The 18,242-nt window shown below is 47.4% G+C and overlaps 1 protein-coding gene across 1 annotated transcript in view; it reads left to right on the plus strand.

Moving 5' to 3' along the window:
• xdh (xanthine dehydrogenase) overlaps positions 1–18,242 on the plus strand; it is a 112,871-nt gene that overhangs the window by 66,843 nt on the left and 27,786 nt on the right. Inside the window, exons 21-26 of the mRNA XM_060854447.1 lie at positions 1,087–1,220; positions 4,899–4,986; positions 5,095–5,181; positions 11,409–11,600; positions 15,649–15,794; positions 17,762–17,843. Coding sequence (XP_060710430.1) covers positions 1,087–1,220; positions 4,899–4,986; positions 5,095–5,181; positions 11,409–11,600; positions 15,649–15,794; positions 17,762–17,843 — 729 coding nt within the window. The remainder of the gene's footprint in view (positions 1–1,086; positions 1,221–4,898; positions 4,987–5,094; positions 5,182–11,408; positions 11,601–15,648; positions 15,795–17,761; positions 17,844–18,242) is intronic.

Consider the following 18,242-nt stretch of genomic DNA (forward strand, 5'->3'; position numbering starts at 1 on the left):
AGTGTGGAAACAGGCCCTTCGGCCCAACTAGTCCACACCAACCCTCCGAAGAGTAACCCACCCAGACCCATTCCTCTATGAGCTATTATCCTGTATTTTTCCCTGAATAATACACCTAACCAACAAATCTCTGAACACTATGGGCAATTTAGCATGGCCCATTCACCCTGACAGGCACATCTTTGGACTGTGCAAGGAAACCAGAGCACCCAGAGGAAAACCACACAGACATGGGGAGAATGTGCAAACTCCACACAGACAGTGACCCAAGGCTGAATCAAGCCCAGGTCCATGGTGCTGTGGGACAGCTGTGCTAACCACTGAGCCACCATGTCAACACAGATCCCTTCACAAAAAAAAGCAGGTCAATGTTCATTGTGGCCCGGTCGAAATCTTGGAGCCGTTATTCTGAATAAGAATGAGACAAGTAAGCAGGAATAGAGCAGGCAGTCCCCCCTTCAAGTGGATGGGTTGGAAATAGCAGGAACCATGCATTAGAAAATAAGATCTCCTTTCTTTATTTTTCCGTATTGTTGCTGGATGGTACAATTCTCAGCTGAAGGCAAAGGTTGAGGGTACAAAGGTATGCCCTGGAGACCTGCACACAGAATCTTGGTTTAGCCTTCGAGTGCAGTACTGTGGGAGGGCTGCACTGTCAGAGGTGCTGTCTTTCAGATGTGACTGAAGCCCTGTTTGATCCCTCAGACGGGTATGTGGCATTATCTTGAAGGAGAGGCTGAGGAGTCACCTTTGTGTCCTCGTCAGTCCCTTAAGCAACACCAAAGGACAGATCATCTGGCCGTTATCACTGTGTTATTGGTGACAGTGTGCAAATAGATTCCACTTCCAACACTTCAAGACTGATTTTACCTTGCAAACAGTTCATGAGGTCCCGAGACTGTGGTCGATATGGTGTCAATGCAAATCTTACTGCACATTTAAGAGAAAATTAGTCAAGTACATGAGATAGAAAGCAGTAGAAGAGTGTACTGACCAGGTGAGGGATTGTAAGGTGGGACCACACACATACATTTACTCGACTGGCTTTTTCCATGTTGATAAATCCTTTGTCGCACCTTCCCACAGACCCTCGTTGCTAATGCACTGGGTGTCCCCGCCAACAGGATTGTTGTTCGGGTGAAGAGGATAGGAGGGGGCTTCGGGGGCAAGGAAACACGCAGCTGGCTGCTGTCTACCGTCATCGCAGTCGCAGCTCACAAGTAAGTCTCAGGACGAAAGATCAGTCTCCCAGGCTAATGAAGGAAGTCAGCAAATCCATGTCCACATAAACACTTGGTCGGGAGACACAATGGCTCAAAAAGTGCAACATCAAACTGTAACAGTTCGAGACTAACTTAGATACACACCACACCCACAAGGAACAAGAGTAGGCCATTGGGGCCTTCCAGCCCTCTCCACCATTCAAGATGATCATGGCTGATCTAATTTTGACCTCAACTCTACATTCTTCCACTCCCCCTTGGGGATCAAGAATCTACTTTAATCGCCCTTCAAAATACTGAAAGATTCTGTATCCATTCTCTTTTGAGGAAGGGAATTCCAAACACAGTCCACCCTCCAAGAGGAAAATGTATAATAGAACACCCATGGCCCACAGAACTGAGGTGAATGTTTCCATTTACTTGTCTGTCCCACTCAGTTATCAGAGGGTCGTACAGCACGGAAACAGACCTTTCGGTTCAACTTGACTATACCGACCAGGTTTCCGAAATCAAACTCGTCTTTTTTGTCTGCGTTTGGCCCATACCCCTCTAAACCTTTCCTATTTATGTGCCTGTCCTAATGTCTTTAAATGGTACCTGCATCTACCACTTCCTCTGGCAGCTCATTCCATACACGCACCACCGCGTGTGTGAAAAGATTACTCCCTTTTTAAATCTTTCCCCCTCACCTTAAACCTATACCCTCTAGTTTTGGACTCTCTACCCTAGGAGAAGAATCTTGGCTGTTCACCCTATCCATGCCCCTCAGGATTTTATAAACCACTATAAGGTCTCCCATCTGCCTCCAATTCTCCAGAGAAAAAAAAGCCTCGTCTTACCTAGCCTCTCCTTATAACTCAAACCAAGCAGTCCCTGTAATATCCTTATAAATCATTCCTGCATCTTTTCAAGTTTAATAACATCCTTCCTATAACAGGGTGACCAGAATTATATACAGTATTCCAAAAGTGGCCTCATCAATATCTTGTACAACCACAACATGACATCCCAACTCCGATACTCAATGTACTGACCAATGAAGGCAAGAGTACCAAATGCCTGCTTCACCACCCTGTCTACCTGGGACTTTACTTTGAAGGAACATTGCAACTGAACCCCTAGGTCTCTCTGTTCGACAACACTACCTAGGGTTCAACCACTAACTTTGTAAGTCCTCTCCTGGTTTGCCTTTCCAAAATGCAACACCTCACATTTATCTAAATTAAACTCCATCTCCCACTCCTCAGCCCATTGACTCAGCTGATCAAGATCCCGTGGTATTGATTGTTTTATGAGATAACCTTCCTCACCGTCTACTTTACCACCAATTTTGATGTCATCCACCAACCTGCTAACCATGCCTCATATAGTCTCAACATCATTGGTTATAACAGTCTACCCCAAGTAACGTTTGAAAGGTCCTGCCGAACACTATCAAAATTGACCTTGCTCTAAATTAGAGCTTTAACTTTTAGATCCGGTCTATTCTTTTCCATCACTATTTTAAAACTAATAGAATTATGGTCACTGGTCCCAAAAGCCTTCCTGCACTGACACCTCAGTCACCTGTCTTATTTGCCAAGAGTAGGTCAAGTCTTGATTCTTTTCTAGTAGCTACATCGACATACTGAATTAGAAAGTTTTCTTGAACGTACTTAACAAATTCCTCCCCATCCAAGCTCGTAAGACTATGATACTTCCATTCTCAGTTAGAAAAGTTAAAGTGCCCTACCATTACCACCCTATTAATGTTACAGATCTTTGAGCTCTCCCTACATATTTGCTCCTCAATTTCCCAATGACTGCTGGGGAGGGGGTTCTATGATACAATCCCATCAAGGTGATCATCCCCTTCTTATTTCTCAGTACCACCCATATAACTTCACTGGACAATGCCCCAGGAATATCCTCACCAAATACGGTCACAATGTTTTTCCTAATAAAAAACGTCACTGCCTCTTCTGTTTTGCCCCCCTCTCTATCCTTCCTATAGCATCTAATACCCCGGAACATTAAGCTGCCAGTCCTGTCTGTCCCTCAGCCACCTGTCTGTAATCGCTATGATATCCCAGTCCCATCTTCCCATTCATGCTCTGAGTTCACCTGCTTTACCTGTCAGGCCTCTTGCGTTGAAATAAGTGCAGTTTAATTCATTGTCCCAGGTGGACTTTTCTGTAATTTTGCCTGCCTTGTCTCTTTAACTTGATCCCTTTAACCTCTGTCCCAGCCTGAACCTATTGTGATGTAATGGCTACCTTATTGAAATGTGAAGGTACACTCTCAAGACCACCAGTCTCCTCAAAAATGGAAACCTTTAATCGTTTCAAATGGAATAACAACCATGAGGTAGTGAGTTCCACTTGCAATTCACTCAGGGTAATGATGGTGTGAAGCAGGTGAGATTGATATAGTTAGGGATAGGCTCAGTTTCATCTGAATATTCTCAGTAGGTTTTGGGAAAATGGAGCTGAAGACTATCAGAGCAGCCATGGTCTAATTGAATGGCCAAGTAGGCTAGATGGGCTGAATGGCCGACTCTTGCTCCTATGTCTTACGGTCTAAGAAAATGAAAGCCAACAAATTACCATACAGACTCGACCAGCTCACAACACAGCTGTGAAAGTGAAATTACCACATCTCTCTGGCTTGGCAGAAAGTGACTCCAGTCCAAATGTCCTGTGAATATTTATCCTAAAACCCTCCAGCCGATAATCTGGTCATCATCACATTACTGTTCCTGGGCATAGATTCGAGGTAAAGTGAACTCCCTCCTCCCCACCTTGCATCTACAGCTTTTACCTCTGTGTTAGTATCAAAGAGGTTCAGTCGATGGATGTAAACCCAGTGAGCTGAACCCGGAGGTTCAGGAATTGAAACTGTGGGTCACCCTGTGTCAGAGATCAACCTTTCAGCCAACTGTGCTAACCAGGACAGGTTCCTTGAATGATATGTGGTAGATCCAAGTCAAGATCAGGCTGTTTTGGATCTGGTGATTTGAAGCTTATCAGAATAAAAGACTTCCTAGGAAACAGCGATCATAACATGGAAGATATTAGCATTCAGTGTGGTGGGGGGTGGGAGCTTAGGTCAGAAACAACTGTGCTAAGTTTAAGTAAGGGGCAATTACAAACAAAATGAGGGCAGAGCTGTCTGGAGGGGGCTGGGAAAGGAGCTTAGTGGCAAAATAATTGAAGAACAATGGCAGACATTTAAGGAAAATAATTCAAAGCTCACAACAAAGAAATGTTCCAATGAAGAAGGATTCTAGAAAAGGGATATGATTAATGTAGTTTGGTGTTTGTTGGTTGGCATGGACATGAGGGGCCGAAGGACCTGTTTCTATGCTGTAAAACACTATTATTCATCACTAGATTCAGAATTATCTGTTCCGATGTGAGCTTCATCACAAGCTGCTCCAAAAAAACATTTTGTAGATATTCCACAAATTCCTTTTCTTGAGATTCGCTTCCAGTCTGATTTTCCCAGTCTACCCGCACATTGAAGATCCCCGTGATAATTATCTGTCTTTTCTACCTTCTGATTTATTTTCTTACCAAAAGACAGCTAAGAGGCCTGTACACATCTCCCATCTTCTTTTTTTTCCCTTTGCGGTTCTGAACGCCAATATCCAGATCCAACCCCAGCCCATTACCTCTCTCCTTGTTCTCCTGTTAGGACAAAGCGACCTGTTCGATGTTCATTGAACCGTGATGAGGACATGTTGGTGACTGGTGGAAGACATCCTTTTCTGGGCCACTACAAGGTAGGATCAATGGGAATGGAGGAGGGCACGTGAGGAGGGCTATGAATGGAACTGTTTGCCGTCTGCTCAGGGATCCTTTGTTCACCCCTTCCTTTGTTTCACTCCCAGGTCGGATTTCAGAAGAACGGGAAGATTGTAGCTTTGGATCTCAAGCTCTACTGTAATGCTGGAAATAGCCTGGACATTTCATCTGCTGTAGGTGGAACTTATGTGTTACCTTTCAAAGTGAAATGTGTGTTTCTCTTGGATGGACACGTTCTGTATAGGGCAAGTGTTAGGCTGTTTGGAGTGCAAAGAGTTTGAATAAGTGGGTAGACAAGAGTTTAGGCGTATTGTTTTCACTCAAAGGATTGAAAGTCCTAATAATTCTCTCATTCTATGGATGCTGGCCCTCGGTGCGCTCAAGATCGAAATTGCTGAAGAGAATGTGGTTGCTGAGGGAATTGGAGATAAAGACGATAGGGCGGGAGATGTGGAGTTGGTGTAGAAGAGGGTTTGGGAGGTAGAAGAATGCGCAGAGTTGATAGGTCACTAGGCAGCTACGCAAAGACAGGGTGCGTTAGAATAGATGGAGTTTCACAACTTTAGAATAAAGTTTATTGTCACGTGTACACACATACAGGGATACAGAAGTACAATGTACAAAGTAAGGCATTTGATAAGGTTCCCCACAGTAGGCTACTGCACAAAATACAGAGGCATGGGATTGAGGGGGATTTAGTGGTTTGGATCAGAAATTGGCAAGCTGAAAGAAGACAGAGGGTGGTGGTTGATAGGAAATGTTCATCTTGGAGTCCAGTTACCAGTGGTGTACAGCGAGGATCTGTTTTGGGGCCACTGCTGTTTGTCATTTTTACAAACGACCTGGATGAGGGCGTAGAAGGAGAGGTTAGTAAATTTGCAGATGACACTAAGGTCAGTGGAGTTGTGAATAGTGCCAAAGGATGTGGCAGGTTACAGAGGGATTAGATAAGCTGTAGAGCTGGGCCGAGAGGTGGCAAATGGAGGTTAATGCGGAAAAGTGTGAGGTGATTCACTTTGGAAGGAGTAACAGGAATAAAGAATACCGGGCTACTGGTAAGATTCTCAGTAGTGTAGATAAGCAGAGAGATCTGGCTGTCCATGTACCCAGATCCCTAGAAGTTGCCATCCAGGTTGATAGGGTTGTTAAGAAGGTATACAGTGTGTTAGCTTTTATTGGAAGAGGGATTGAGTTTCGGAGCCACAAGGTCATGTTGAAGCTGTACAAAACTCTGGTGCGGCCGCACTTGGAGCATTACGTACAGTTCTGGTCACTGCATTATAGGAAGGATGTGGAAACTTTAGAAAAGGTGCAGAGGAGATTTACTTGGATGGTGCCTGGTATGGAGAGAAGGTCTTATGAGGAAAAGCTGAGGGACTTGAGGCTGTTTCGTTAGAGAGAATAAAGTTGAGAGGTGACTTAATTGAGACATAAGATAATCAGAGGGTTCGATAGGGTGGACAGTGAAAGACTTTTTCCTCGAATAGTGATGGCTAGTATGAAAGGACGTAGCTTCAAATTGAGGGGTGACAGATATAGGACAGACTGGAGGATAGCAAATGTGGTTCCCCTGTTCAAGAAGGGGAGTAGAGACAATCTGGTAATTATAGACCAGTGAGCCTCACTTCAGTTGTTGGTAAAGTGTTGGAAAAAGTTATAAGAGATAGAATTTATAATTATCTGGAAAAGAATAATTTGATTCGGGATAGTCAGCACGGTGTTGTGAAGGGTAGGTGCGGCTACACTTGGAGTATTGTGTACAGTTCTGGTCACTGCATTATAAGAAGGGTGTGGAAGCTTTGGAAAGGGTGCAGAGGAGATTTACTAGGATGTTGCCTGGTATGGAAGGAATGTCTTACGAGGAAAGGCTGAGGGCCTTAAGGCTGTTCTCGTTAGAGAGAAGAAGGTTGAGAGGTGACTTAATAGAGACATATAAGATAATCAGAGAATTAGATAGGGTGGACAGGGAGAGCCTTTTTCCAAGTATGGTGACGGCAAACATGGGGGGTGCGGGGCATAGCTTAAAATTGAGGGGTGATGGATATAGGACAGATGTCAAAGGTAGTTTCTTTACTCAGAGAGTAGTAAGGGTATGGAATGCTTTGTCTGCAACGGTAGTAGATTCACCAACTTTAAGTACATTTAAGTCATCATTGTACAAGCATATGGACGTACATGGAATAGTGTCGGTTAGATGGGCTTCAGATTAGTATGACAGGTCGGCGCAACATCGAGGGCGGAAGGGCCTGTACTGCGCTGTAATGTTCTATGTTCTATGTCAGAGGTAGTTTCTTTACTCAGAGAGTAGTAGGGGCGTGAAATGCACTGACTGCAGCAGTAGTAGACTCACCAACTTTAAGGGCTTTTAATGGTCATTGGATAAACATATGGATGAGAATGGAATAGTGTAGGTTAGTTGGGCTTCTGATTGGATCCACAAGTCGGTGCAAAATCTAGGACCGAAGGGCCCGTACTGTGCTGTAACGTCCTATGTTCTATGTCCCCGATGCCATCTTAAGTATAAAGGTACAGAATCTCAGGGATAAAGTAGAAGAAAATTAAGAAATAAGTTGAAAGTTAAATATTACAGTACTGCTTATTGTTAAGTAGAAACATAATGAAGAATTAATGTCTTCCTTTAGCCTTGGGTCTGCAGGCACTCCACACTAGGCTTTCACATGAAGTGGTAAAAAATGAGGTCTGCAGATGCTGGAGATCACAGCTGCAAATGTGTTGCTGGTCAAAGCACAGCAGGCCAGGCAGCATCTCAGGAACAGAGAATTCGACGTTTCGAGCATAAGCCCTTCATCAGGAATAAGCTTATTCCTGATGAAGGGCTCATGCTCGAAACGTCGAATTCTCTGTTCCTGAGATGCTGCCTGGCCTGCTGTGCTTTGACCAGCAACACATTTGCAGCTTTCACATGAAGTGCTCCCACTCTCCCACACTGAGCTCGATCTCTCCCCTGTGTGAGTCAGTCTCCCCTCACAGTGAGCACTCCTCACCAGCCGCCTCGTCGCACATCACCAGATTTCTCATCTGCTACCACACCGAGCAGTTTTAAGGGAGGTTTTCCAGGTGCCCACCGTTTGCTGGTGAATGCATCGAGACTTTCTCAGCAACCAAGTGGATTCTGCACCTGAACACTGAATTCACATCCTTTTTTCCGAGATGCATTTGTGCATCACCTCCCCCTCTCAGAACTGTCAGTCACAAGGTTGTAGTTTCAGGACGTCTGGAGGAGAAAATAAATCCAGCGGTAATGCTCTGTTGCAGTCCTGAGGGAGTACTGCCCTGTACAAGTCAGGCCGCTTTCAGAGGAAGTGGTAAAGCTGAAGACACGCTGTCCAGTAATGTAGAAGTACCCAGTGCTAGTACACTCCTCCAGCTGTTCTGGCCAACAGTCTAACTCACAGTGAACACTGAAACTAAATGTCGGATTCTGGATTAGTGGTGCTGGAAGAGCACAGCAGTTCAGGCAGCATCCAAAGCGCAGCGAAATCGACGTTTCGAAATGTCAGCTCACTATCACCCTACCCTGTGGCAGTTTGCTGCATGAATATCAATCGCTGTGTGACAACATTGCTAAGGCAGGGCAATGGCCTAGTCTCATTATCGCTGCCCTGTTAATCCAGAGCCCCAAGTGTTGTTCGGGGGTTCAAATCCTGAGGTCGGAGGTTTTTTTTTAAAATAACCTGGAATTAAGAATCTAGTGATGACCATGAGTCCATTGTCCGGGGAAAAACCCATCCGGTTTACTAATGCCATTCAGGAAGAGAACTTCCTGGGCGGCACGGTGGCACAGTGGTTAGCACTGTTGCCTCACAGCGCCTGAGACCCTGGTTCATTTTCCGACTCAGGCGACTAACTGTGTGGAGTTTGCACGTTCTCCCTGTGTCTGCGTGGGTTTCCTCCGGGTGCTCTGGTTTCCTCCCACAGTCCAAAGATGTGCGGGTCAGGTGAATTGGCCATGCTAAATTGCCCGTAGTGTTAGGTAAGGGGTAAATGTAGGGGTATGGGTGGGTTGCGCTTCGGCGGGTCGGTGTGGACTTGTTGGGCCGAAGGGCCTGTTTCCACACTGTAAGTAATCTAAACTTTACCTGGACCGGCCATAATGCGAGTAAAAAGTGAGGTCTGCAGATGCTGGAGATCAGAGCTGAAAATGTGTTGCTGGTTAAAGCACAGCAGGTTAGGCAGCATCCAAGGAACAGGAAATTCGACGTTTCGGGCCAGAGCCCTTCATCAGGAATGAGGAGAGGGTGCCAGGCAGGCTAAGATAAAAGGTAGGGAGGAGGGACTTGGGGGAGGGGCGATGGAGATGTGATAGGTGGAAGGAGGTCAAGGTGAGGGTGATAGGCCGGAGTGGGGTGGGGGCGGAGAGGTCAGGAAGAGGATTGCAGGTTAGGAGGGCGGTGCTGAGTTCAAGGGAATCGACTGAGACAAGGTGGGGGGAGGGGAAATGAGGAAACTGGAGAAATCTGAGTTCATCCCTTCTGGTTGGAGGGTTCCCAGGCGGAAGATGAGGAGCTCTTCCTCCAACCGTCGTGTTGTTATGTTCTGGCGATGGAGGAGTCCAAGGACCTGCATGTCCTTGGTGGAGTGGGAGGGAGAGTTAAAGTGTTGAGCCACGGGGTGGTTGGGTTGGTTGGTCCGGGCGTCCCTGAGGTGTTCCCTGAAGCGTTCTGCAAGTAGGCGGCCTGTCTCCCCAATATAGAGGAGGCCACATCGGGTGCAGCGGATGCAATAGATGATGTGTGTGGAGGTGCAGGTGAACTTGTGGCGGATATGGAAGGATCCCTTGGGGCCTTGGAGAGAAGTAAGGGAGGAGGTGTAGGCGCAAGTTTTGCATTTCCTGCGGTTGCAAGGGAAGGTTCCGGGAGTGGAGGTTGGGTTGGTGGGGGGTGTGGACCTGACGAGGGAGACACGAAGGGAGTGGTCTTTGCGGAACGCTGATAGGGGAGGGGAGGGAAATATATCCCTGGTGGTGGGGTCCATTTGGTGGTGGTGGAAATGACGGCGGATGATATGCTGTATACGGAGGTTGGTGGGGTGGTAGGTGAGAACCAGTGGGGTTCTGTCTTGCTGGCGGTTGGAGGAGCGGGGCTCAAGGGCGGAGGAGCAGGAAGTGGAGGAGATGCGGTGGAGGGCATCGTCGATCACATCTGGGGGGAATCTGCGGTCCTTGAAGAAGGAGGCCATCTGAGCTGTACGGTATTGGAACTGGTCCTCCTGGGAGCAGATGCGGCGGAGACGAAGGAATTGGGAATATGGGATGAAGTTTTTACAGGGGGCAGGGTGGGAGGAGGTGTAGTCCAGGTAGCTGTGGGAGTCAGTCAGTTTATAGTAGATGTCTGTGTTGAGTCGGTCGCCTGAGATAGAAATGGAAAGGTCTAGGAAGGGGAGGGAGGAGTCTGAGACAGTCCAGGTGAATTTGAGGTCGGGATGGAAGGTGTTAGTAAAGTTGATGAACTGTTCAACCTCCTCGTGGGAGCACGAGGCAGCGCCGATACAGTCATCGATGTAGCGGAGGAAAAGGTGGGGGGTGGTGCCCGTGTAGTTGTGGAAGATGGACTGTTCCACATATCCTACAACGAGACAGGCATAGCTGGGGCCCATGCGGGTGCCCATGGCAACTCCTTTAGTTTGGAGGAAGTGGGAGGATTGGAAAGAGAAGTTATTCAGGGTGAGGACCAGTTCAGTCAGTCGAAGGAGGCTGTCAGTGGAAGGGTACTGGTTGGTGCAGCGGGAAAGGAAGAAGCAGAGGTCTTTGAGTCCTTTGTGATGGGGGATGGAGGTGTACAGGGACTGGATGTCCATCATGACCGGGGACCGGGGAAGCGAAAATCATGGAGGAGATGGAGGGCGTGGGTGGTGTCCCAAACGTAGGTGGGGAGTTCTTGGACTAAAGGGGACAGAACCGTGTCGAGGTATGCGGAGATGAGTTCGGTGGGGCAGGAGCAGGCTGAGACAATGGGTCGACTCCATTGGGTCGAGTCCAATAATGCGACTCCAGACCCACAGCAATGTGGATGACTCTTACACTGCTCTCTGGGTAATTAGAGTTGGGCAATAAATGCTGGCCGAGCCAGTGACGCCCTCATGCCATGAATGAATAATATAGACTGAAAAGGGAGTGTGGAAGAGAGGGTGGGGGAGGGGGGCATTGGTGGGGGAGAGGAAGCCTCATGACTGCTGTGTGAGAACTGAGGGAGAGATAAGTATTCGTTTATTTGTGATGACCCTGATGTGTTCCCTGCTGCCAGTTAATAAGTGCTGACCTCCTGTGTGTTCTAGTCCAGTCACAGGTCGGTGCAGTTAAAGGGTCTGTTTCTCATTCCTGTCCGTACAGAGGGAAACCTGGACTAAGTTTGCTCACATGGCTGTCTATCTCTGAAACCAGGTCATGAATCGAGCCATATTCCACATGGACAACGCATACAAAATCCCCAACGCACGCGTGATCAGCTACATCTGCAAGACCAACCTGACTTCCAACACGGCGTTCCGCGGATTTGGAGCGCCGCAGGCAATGCTGATCGCGGAGTGCTGGATGAACGACATTGTTGCAAAGTGTGGGCTGCCTTCTGAGCAGGTATTGGGTTGGCGGGGGATGAAGGGGGAGCACAGAGGAGCAGGGGAGCTGCTAGAGATTAGGGGGTGGGCATCTGCATATGGGGGTAGCAGATTATAGAATTGTTGAGGCTCTTCAGCCCATCGAGTCTGCATCTACACACAAGAAACACCTGACCTCATCCCATTTACCAGCGCTTGGCCCATAGTCTTGAGTGTTATGACGTGCCGAGTGCACATCCAGATGCTTATTAAAGGATCTGAGGCTATTTGCCTCTACCATACCCCCAGACAGTGCATTCCTGATGGCCACCACCCTCTGAGTAAAAACGTTTTCCCTCAGATCCCCCTAAGTCTCCTGACCCTCAATTTAAATCCTTGCCCCCTTGTGACGGACCCGTCAACTATGAGGAACAGCTGCAGTCTTATCCTTGCCTCTCGTGACTTCAATCAGATCGCCCCTCAGTCCTCTCTGCTCCAGAGAAAATAACCCTAATCAGACCTTTCCTCGTAACTTATGTGTTCCATCCCAGGCAGCCTCCCGGCGAATCTCCTCTGCCCTCATTCCAGTGTAATCACATCCCTCCTGTAACATAGAACATAGAACATAGAAAAATACAGCGCAGTACAGGCCCTTCGGCCCTCGATGTTGCGCCGACCAAATCCTACCTAACCTACACTAGCCCAATAACTTCCATATGCCTATCCAATGCCTGCTTAAATGACCATAAAGAGGGAGAGTTCACCACTGCTACTGGCAGGGCATTCCATGAACTCACAACCCGCTGCGTAAAGAATCTACCCCTAACATCTGTCCTATACCTACCACCCCTTAATTTAAAGCTGTGTCCCCTAGTAACACCTGACTCCATTAGCAGTAAAAGGTTCTCAGTGTCTACCCTATCTAAACCCCTAATCATCTTATACACCTCTATCAAATCTCCCCTAAACCTTCTTTTCTCCAATGAGAACAGGCCCAAGTGCCTCAGTCTTTCCTCATACGATCTTCCTACCATGCCAGGCAACATCCTGGTAAACCACCTCTGCACTCGTTCCAATGCCTCCAAATCCTTCCTATAGTATGGCGATCAAAACTGCACACAATACTCCAGATGCGGCCGCACCAGAGTCTTATACAACTGCAACATGACCTCAGGACTCCGGAACTCAATTCCTCTACCAATAAAGCCCAGTACACCATATGCCTTCCTCACAGCACTATTTACCTGGGTGGCAACTTTCAGAGATCTGTGTACATGGACACCAAGATCCCTCTGCTCATCCACACTACCAAGTAGCCTACCATTAGCCCAGTAATCCATCTTCTTGTTACTCCTACCAAAGTGAATGACTTCACACTTAGCTACATTGAATTCCATCTGCCACCTTTCTGCCCAGCTCTGCAACCTATCTATATCCCGCTGTAACCTGCCACATCCTTCTTCACTGTCCACAACTCCACCGACCTTTGTGTCATCCGCAAACTTGCCCACCCAGCTTTCAAGCCCCTCCAACATGACTAGTCATCTCACCAAAGTTCAATACAACTCCAACATGACTTCCCTGCTTTTGTAATCTATGCCCTGACTGATTAGGGCAAACGTCCCATGTGCCCTTTTCACCACCTTACTTATAGACCCTTCCACCTTCAGAGATCTACAGACAAACGCGCCACGGTCCCTTTACTTCACAGAGTCATGATGTCTATTGACTACTTCTTTGTCAAAATACAGCTTCCAAAATTACCTCGCAATTTTCAGTGTCAAATTCCATCAGCCACTTATCTGCCCATTTGATCATCCTGTTATAATGGCTTCTTGTAGTCCAAAACCTCACTGTCAACCACCCGACCAATCTTTGTGTCATCTGCAAACTTAGTACTCCAAACAGTCGTCTGTGTTCTTTAGATTAGATTAGATTCCCTACAGTGTGGAAACAGGCCCTTCGGCCCAACCAGTCCACACCGCCCCTCCAAAGAGTAACCCACCCAGACTTATTTCCCTCTGACTAATACACCTAACACTACAGGCAATTTAGCATGGCCAGTTCACCCTGACCTGTCCAGCTTTGGACTGTGGGAGAAAACCGTAGCATCTGGAGGAAATGATAAATAATAGGGGCTCCACCACAGACCCCAATGGTATACCAGCGGACACTGGCTTCCAGTCACTAAAGCATCTTTCTGTCATCACCTTCTCTCTCTCTCTCTCCTCCTGAGCCAATTTTGAATACACTTTATCCAGTTACCCCTGTATCCAAGGTGCATTTACCTCCTTGGTAAGTCTCCGATGTGCGACCTTGTCAGAGGCTTGCCCAGATGTGGGTACAAGCTGGGCTGCTCCTCCCTTGGATTTTAATTTGGAGGCAAGGTTGGGATTCCTGCTTCCTCCCTCCTTCCCTCAGTCCGGAATCTTGGGATAGTGAAACTGTCAAGGGTGTTGATGGGGGCAGGGATGTTTACCTGAAAGGTTGCTTCCGTTGGGCAAGTCGGTCTCACAGCCATATGACCCAGGGTCAGGGATGATGATGCACCTTTCAAGGGTTTGGCCTGGATGTGACTCCCATACCACTCTGACGTGGTTAATGCTTCACTCCTCTGCACGCTGTCCTGATCCTGACAACTGGGAACCAAACCCAATGAACTGCCGTGGAGTGCCCATCCACTCAACTGGCATCAACATGAGACTTGCCAGCAGTGTTCACATTCTGAGACTGAAGCAGAGAGCAATGGCTCAGGGCTTCCAAATTCGACTGTGAGCACATATGAATGAGGAGCAGGATTGAGGCCATTCAGCCCCTCGAACCTGCTCGTCCATTTAATACAATCATGGCTGATCTCAACTTCACCTTTCTGCCCAATCTCATCACCCTTCAAACCGTTACTAAAAAATATCCTGCCCATCTTCCCCTTAAATTTACTCAAGGTTCATCACTCTGCACCCAGCCATCCAGCCAACTGAGCTTGCCAACTCACTTAGAAGCAGAAAGAGGCTATTCAGCCCATTGAGTCGGCTTCACTACTATACAATGCAATCATGGTTGATCTGATCATCCTCAACTCCACCAAAAAGCTCCACCGATTAACAATACACCCATCTCAAAATTTATAGCTCTCGAGTAAAAGCAAAATAATGCAAGTGTTGGAAATCTGAAACAAAAAATTCAAGTGCTGGAGACTGAGGGATGGAAGAGGAAGCAGACTGTGACAACTTCCAGAGCAAACGACAAAGAGGTCACTACCGGTGGTGAAGGAGACAGCAGCCAGTCCCACGCCAGAAACGTCAGAGCAAGATTGTGGTGGTTTATTAAAATGATGAGTGGATTATTCCCGTAGGCAGGGCGGAGGTTCGCCAAGTGGTCACCCAGTATGTGCCCAGTCTCAACAATGCAGCTTCCCCTGACAGATGGCGTGATGCTAGCACTGATGGCCTGAACAGCCTTTTTCCAGCTTGTGTAATGGTTCACGCTGCGACCTCATTCGGTCACTAGAGTGTACAAGCCACCCTGCCTTCGTCCATCCCAGAGCCGGCTCCCTATTCCCAGCAGTAGAACAACCAAAGAACAAAGAAAATGACAGTGCAGGAACAGGCCCTTCAACCCTCCAAGCCTGCACTGATCCAGATCCTCTATCTAAACCTGCCGCCTATATTCTAAGGGCCTGTATCCCTCTGCTCCCTGCTCCTTCATGTATGTGCCTGGATACACCTTAAACAACGCTATCATGCCAGCCTCTATCACCTCCATTGGCAACGTGTTCCAGGCACCCACCACCCTTAGTAATTGAGTCCCCACTCTGGGAAGACCTTCTTGCTATCCACCCTGTCTATACCTCTCATGATTTTGTAAACGTCACTCAGGGTCCCCCCTCAACCTCCATCGTTCTAATGAATATAATCGTAATCTATTCAACCTCTCTTCATAGCTCGTGCCCTCCGTACCAGGCAACATCCTGGTGAACCTCCTCTGCACTGTGTCCAAAGCAGCCACGTCATTTCGGTAATGTGGTGAGCAGAACTCTGCGCAGGATTCCGAATGTGGCCAGTAATCCCTGTTCCCTTTCCATTCCCAAGGTGCAGAGGCTCAACCTGTACCAGGAAGGAGACATCACCTCCACCAATCAAAAGCTGGAAGCAGTCAATATCATAAAATGTTGGGACGAATGTTTGGAGAATTCATCTTTCCACAGCAGGAGAAAAGCAGTGGATGATTATAACAGGTCAGATATAAAAACAATTTGCTGTGCGTTTCTTTTAACTTGGCTTGTCAAATCATTCTCCTCACCTTTGTCTATCCGCCCAGTGGATCACATTCTTACCTCTGACCCACGATTCAATATCCTCCCAGAGCCTTCAGCTGAAGCCAATACTCCCGTGAAGTTCTGTACTTTCAGAGATGCTGTCTTTAGGATGAGATCTTCACCTGTGGATGTAAAGGTTCCCACTTTCAGAGTGAGAAAAAGTGAGGACATAATTATGGAATAACTCCGTCCATGGAATCAGAGATAGAGTCATAGATGTACAGCACGGAAACAGACCCTTCGTGCCAACTCATCCACGCCAACCAGATATCCCAACCTAATCTATTCCCATTTGCCAACACTTGGCTCATATCCCTCCAAAGGAGAAAGTCAGGATAGCAGATGCTGAAGATCAGAGTCAAAAAGAGTAGTGCTGGAAAAGCACAGCCAGTCAGGCAGCATCCAAGGAGCAGGAGAGTCGATGTTCCGACCATAAGTTGTTCATCAGGAATGTCGGGGGAGGGAGGGAGTGGGGTGCTCTGACCAATCACCATCACTCCCACCTCCATCTACCAATCGCATTCCCAGCTACCTTCCCTCCAGCCCCACCCACACTCTCCCATTTATCTCCCAGCCCCCTTGGCCCTACCCCCCCCCCACCCCCCCAATTCCTGATGAAGTTTCTGCCTGAAACACCGACTCTCCTGCTCCTCGGATGCTGCCTGACTGGCTCTGCTTTTCCAGTGCCACACATTTTGACTCATATCCCTCTAAACCCTTTCTATTCATATACCCATCCGGATACCTCTTAAATGTCAGAGAGAGGAAGGACTGTAGATGCTGGAGATCAGAGTCGAGAGCCTGGCCTGCTGTGCTTTTCCAGTACCACATTCCCATCTTTTAAATGTTGTAATAGTACCAACCTCCACCACTTTCTCTGGCAGCACATTCCACACACGCACCATCCTCTGCATGAAAAAGTTGCCCCTTAGGTCCCTTTTAAATCTTTCCCCTCTCACCCTAAATCCATGCTCTCTACTCCTGGACTCCCCGACCCCAGAGAAAAGACCTTTTCAATTTACCCTATCCATGTCCCTCGTGACTTTATAAACCTCTGTAAGTTCACCCCTCAGCTTCCGACGCTGCAGGGAAAACAGCCCCAGCCTGTTTAGCTTCTTGCTTTCCTGGCAACATCTTTGTAAATCTCTTCTGAACCCTCTCAAGATGATTTTAGCACAGTCGTGAGCGATGAACTTAACTCAAAGGGGAAAGGTGGAGAATCAGTTTGGGTAGAGATAAGAAATAGGAAAGGTAAGAGCTTAGTTGTGGGAATAATTACTGATGAAGAGCTAATACTCGAAACGTGGTCTCTCCTGCTCCTCAGATGCTGCCTGACTAGCTGTGCTTTTCCAGCGTCACACCTTTTGACACAGAATAATTTATAAGTCCCAAAACAACAATTATCCCCCACAACAGTGCATCCAGGATAAAATAGATGAGGTGTGTGAAGAAGGTATCACAGTAACCATGGGTAACTTTAATCTTCATGTAGCTTGGGCAAATCAGATTAGTAAAGATAAATTGGAAAGTCAGTTCAGACAGTGCATTCAAGATAATTTCTTAGAGCAGTACGTTCCTGAGCAAGAATGAAGGTGGCCGTCCCCCCCAGAGTGCTGGCTAATACTTACTAACAACGAAAACCAACAACATGATCATTCCTGGATGTATGAGTTTCATGATTTCATACTAGTTGCCACTGGCTCTATATTGCAACAGTCACCGCACTTCAAGTGTCCGGTGACCCTTCTCGGCACGGGGCTTGAGGCTCTGCTTTCTCTCTCCACCTGCTGAGTTTTTCCAGCATTGTCTGCTTGTGCTTCAGATCTCCAGCATCCTCAGCTCTTTGTTTGCATTTTGCTAACTATTTCTTCCTTCCTCATGCCTAGGCAGCATTGCTGGAAGAAGAGAGGGCTGGCCATTATCCCAACCAAGTTCGGGATAAGCTTCAATGCCATATTCTTGAATCAGGTAAAGGTCGAGGGTTGGGCGAAAGGAAGCGGGGGGTGGGGGTGGAAGTGGTAGCACAGTGGCAATGAAATTGAGCTAGAGATCTGAAGCCTTGTGCTCTGCAAATGTGAGTTCAAATCCCACCCACCACCAGCATATGAAGAAATTTAAGCTTAACTCTGAACTTAAAAAGTCAGTCTCATTAATTACCCTCTTTATTCTTGCATGGGATATGAGCATCATTGGAAAGGCCAGTGTTCATTGAGTCTCCCCTAAACTCAGACACGCTGACTAACTCACAAACGCCTCAACTCGATCTATTGAGAATGACCCTGACTGCCCATGAGCTAACCATCTCACACCAGATGTTTCAGAGGCAAGTTAGGAGTCATGTGGCTGTGGGTCTGGAGTCACGTGTAA

The sequence above is a fragment of the Hemiscyllium ocellatum genome, chromosome 3 (genome assembly GCF_020745735.1).
Source record: "Hemiscyllium ocellatum isolate sHemOce1 chromosome 3, sHemOce1.pat.X.cur, whole genome shotgun sequence".
NCBI lineage: Eukaryota > Metazoa > Chordata > Chondrichthyes > Orectolobiformes > Hemiscylliidae > Hemiscyllium > Hemiscyllium ocellatum.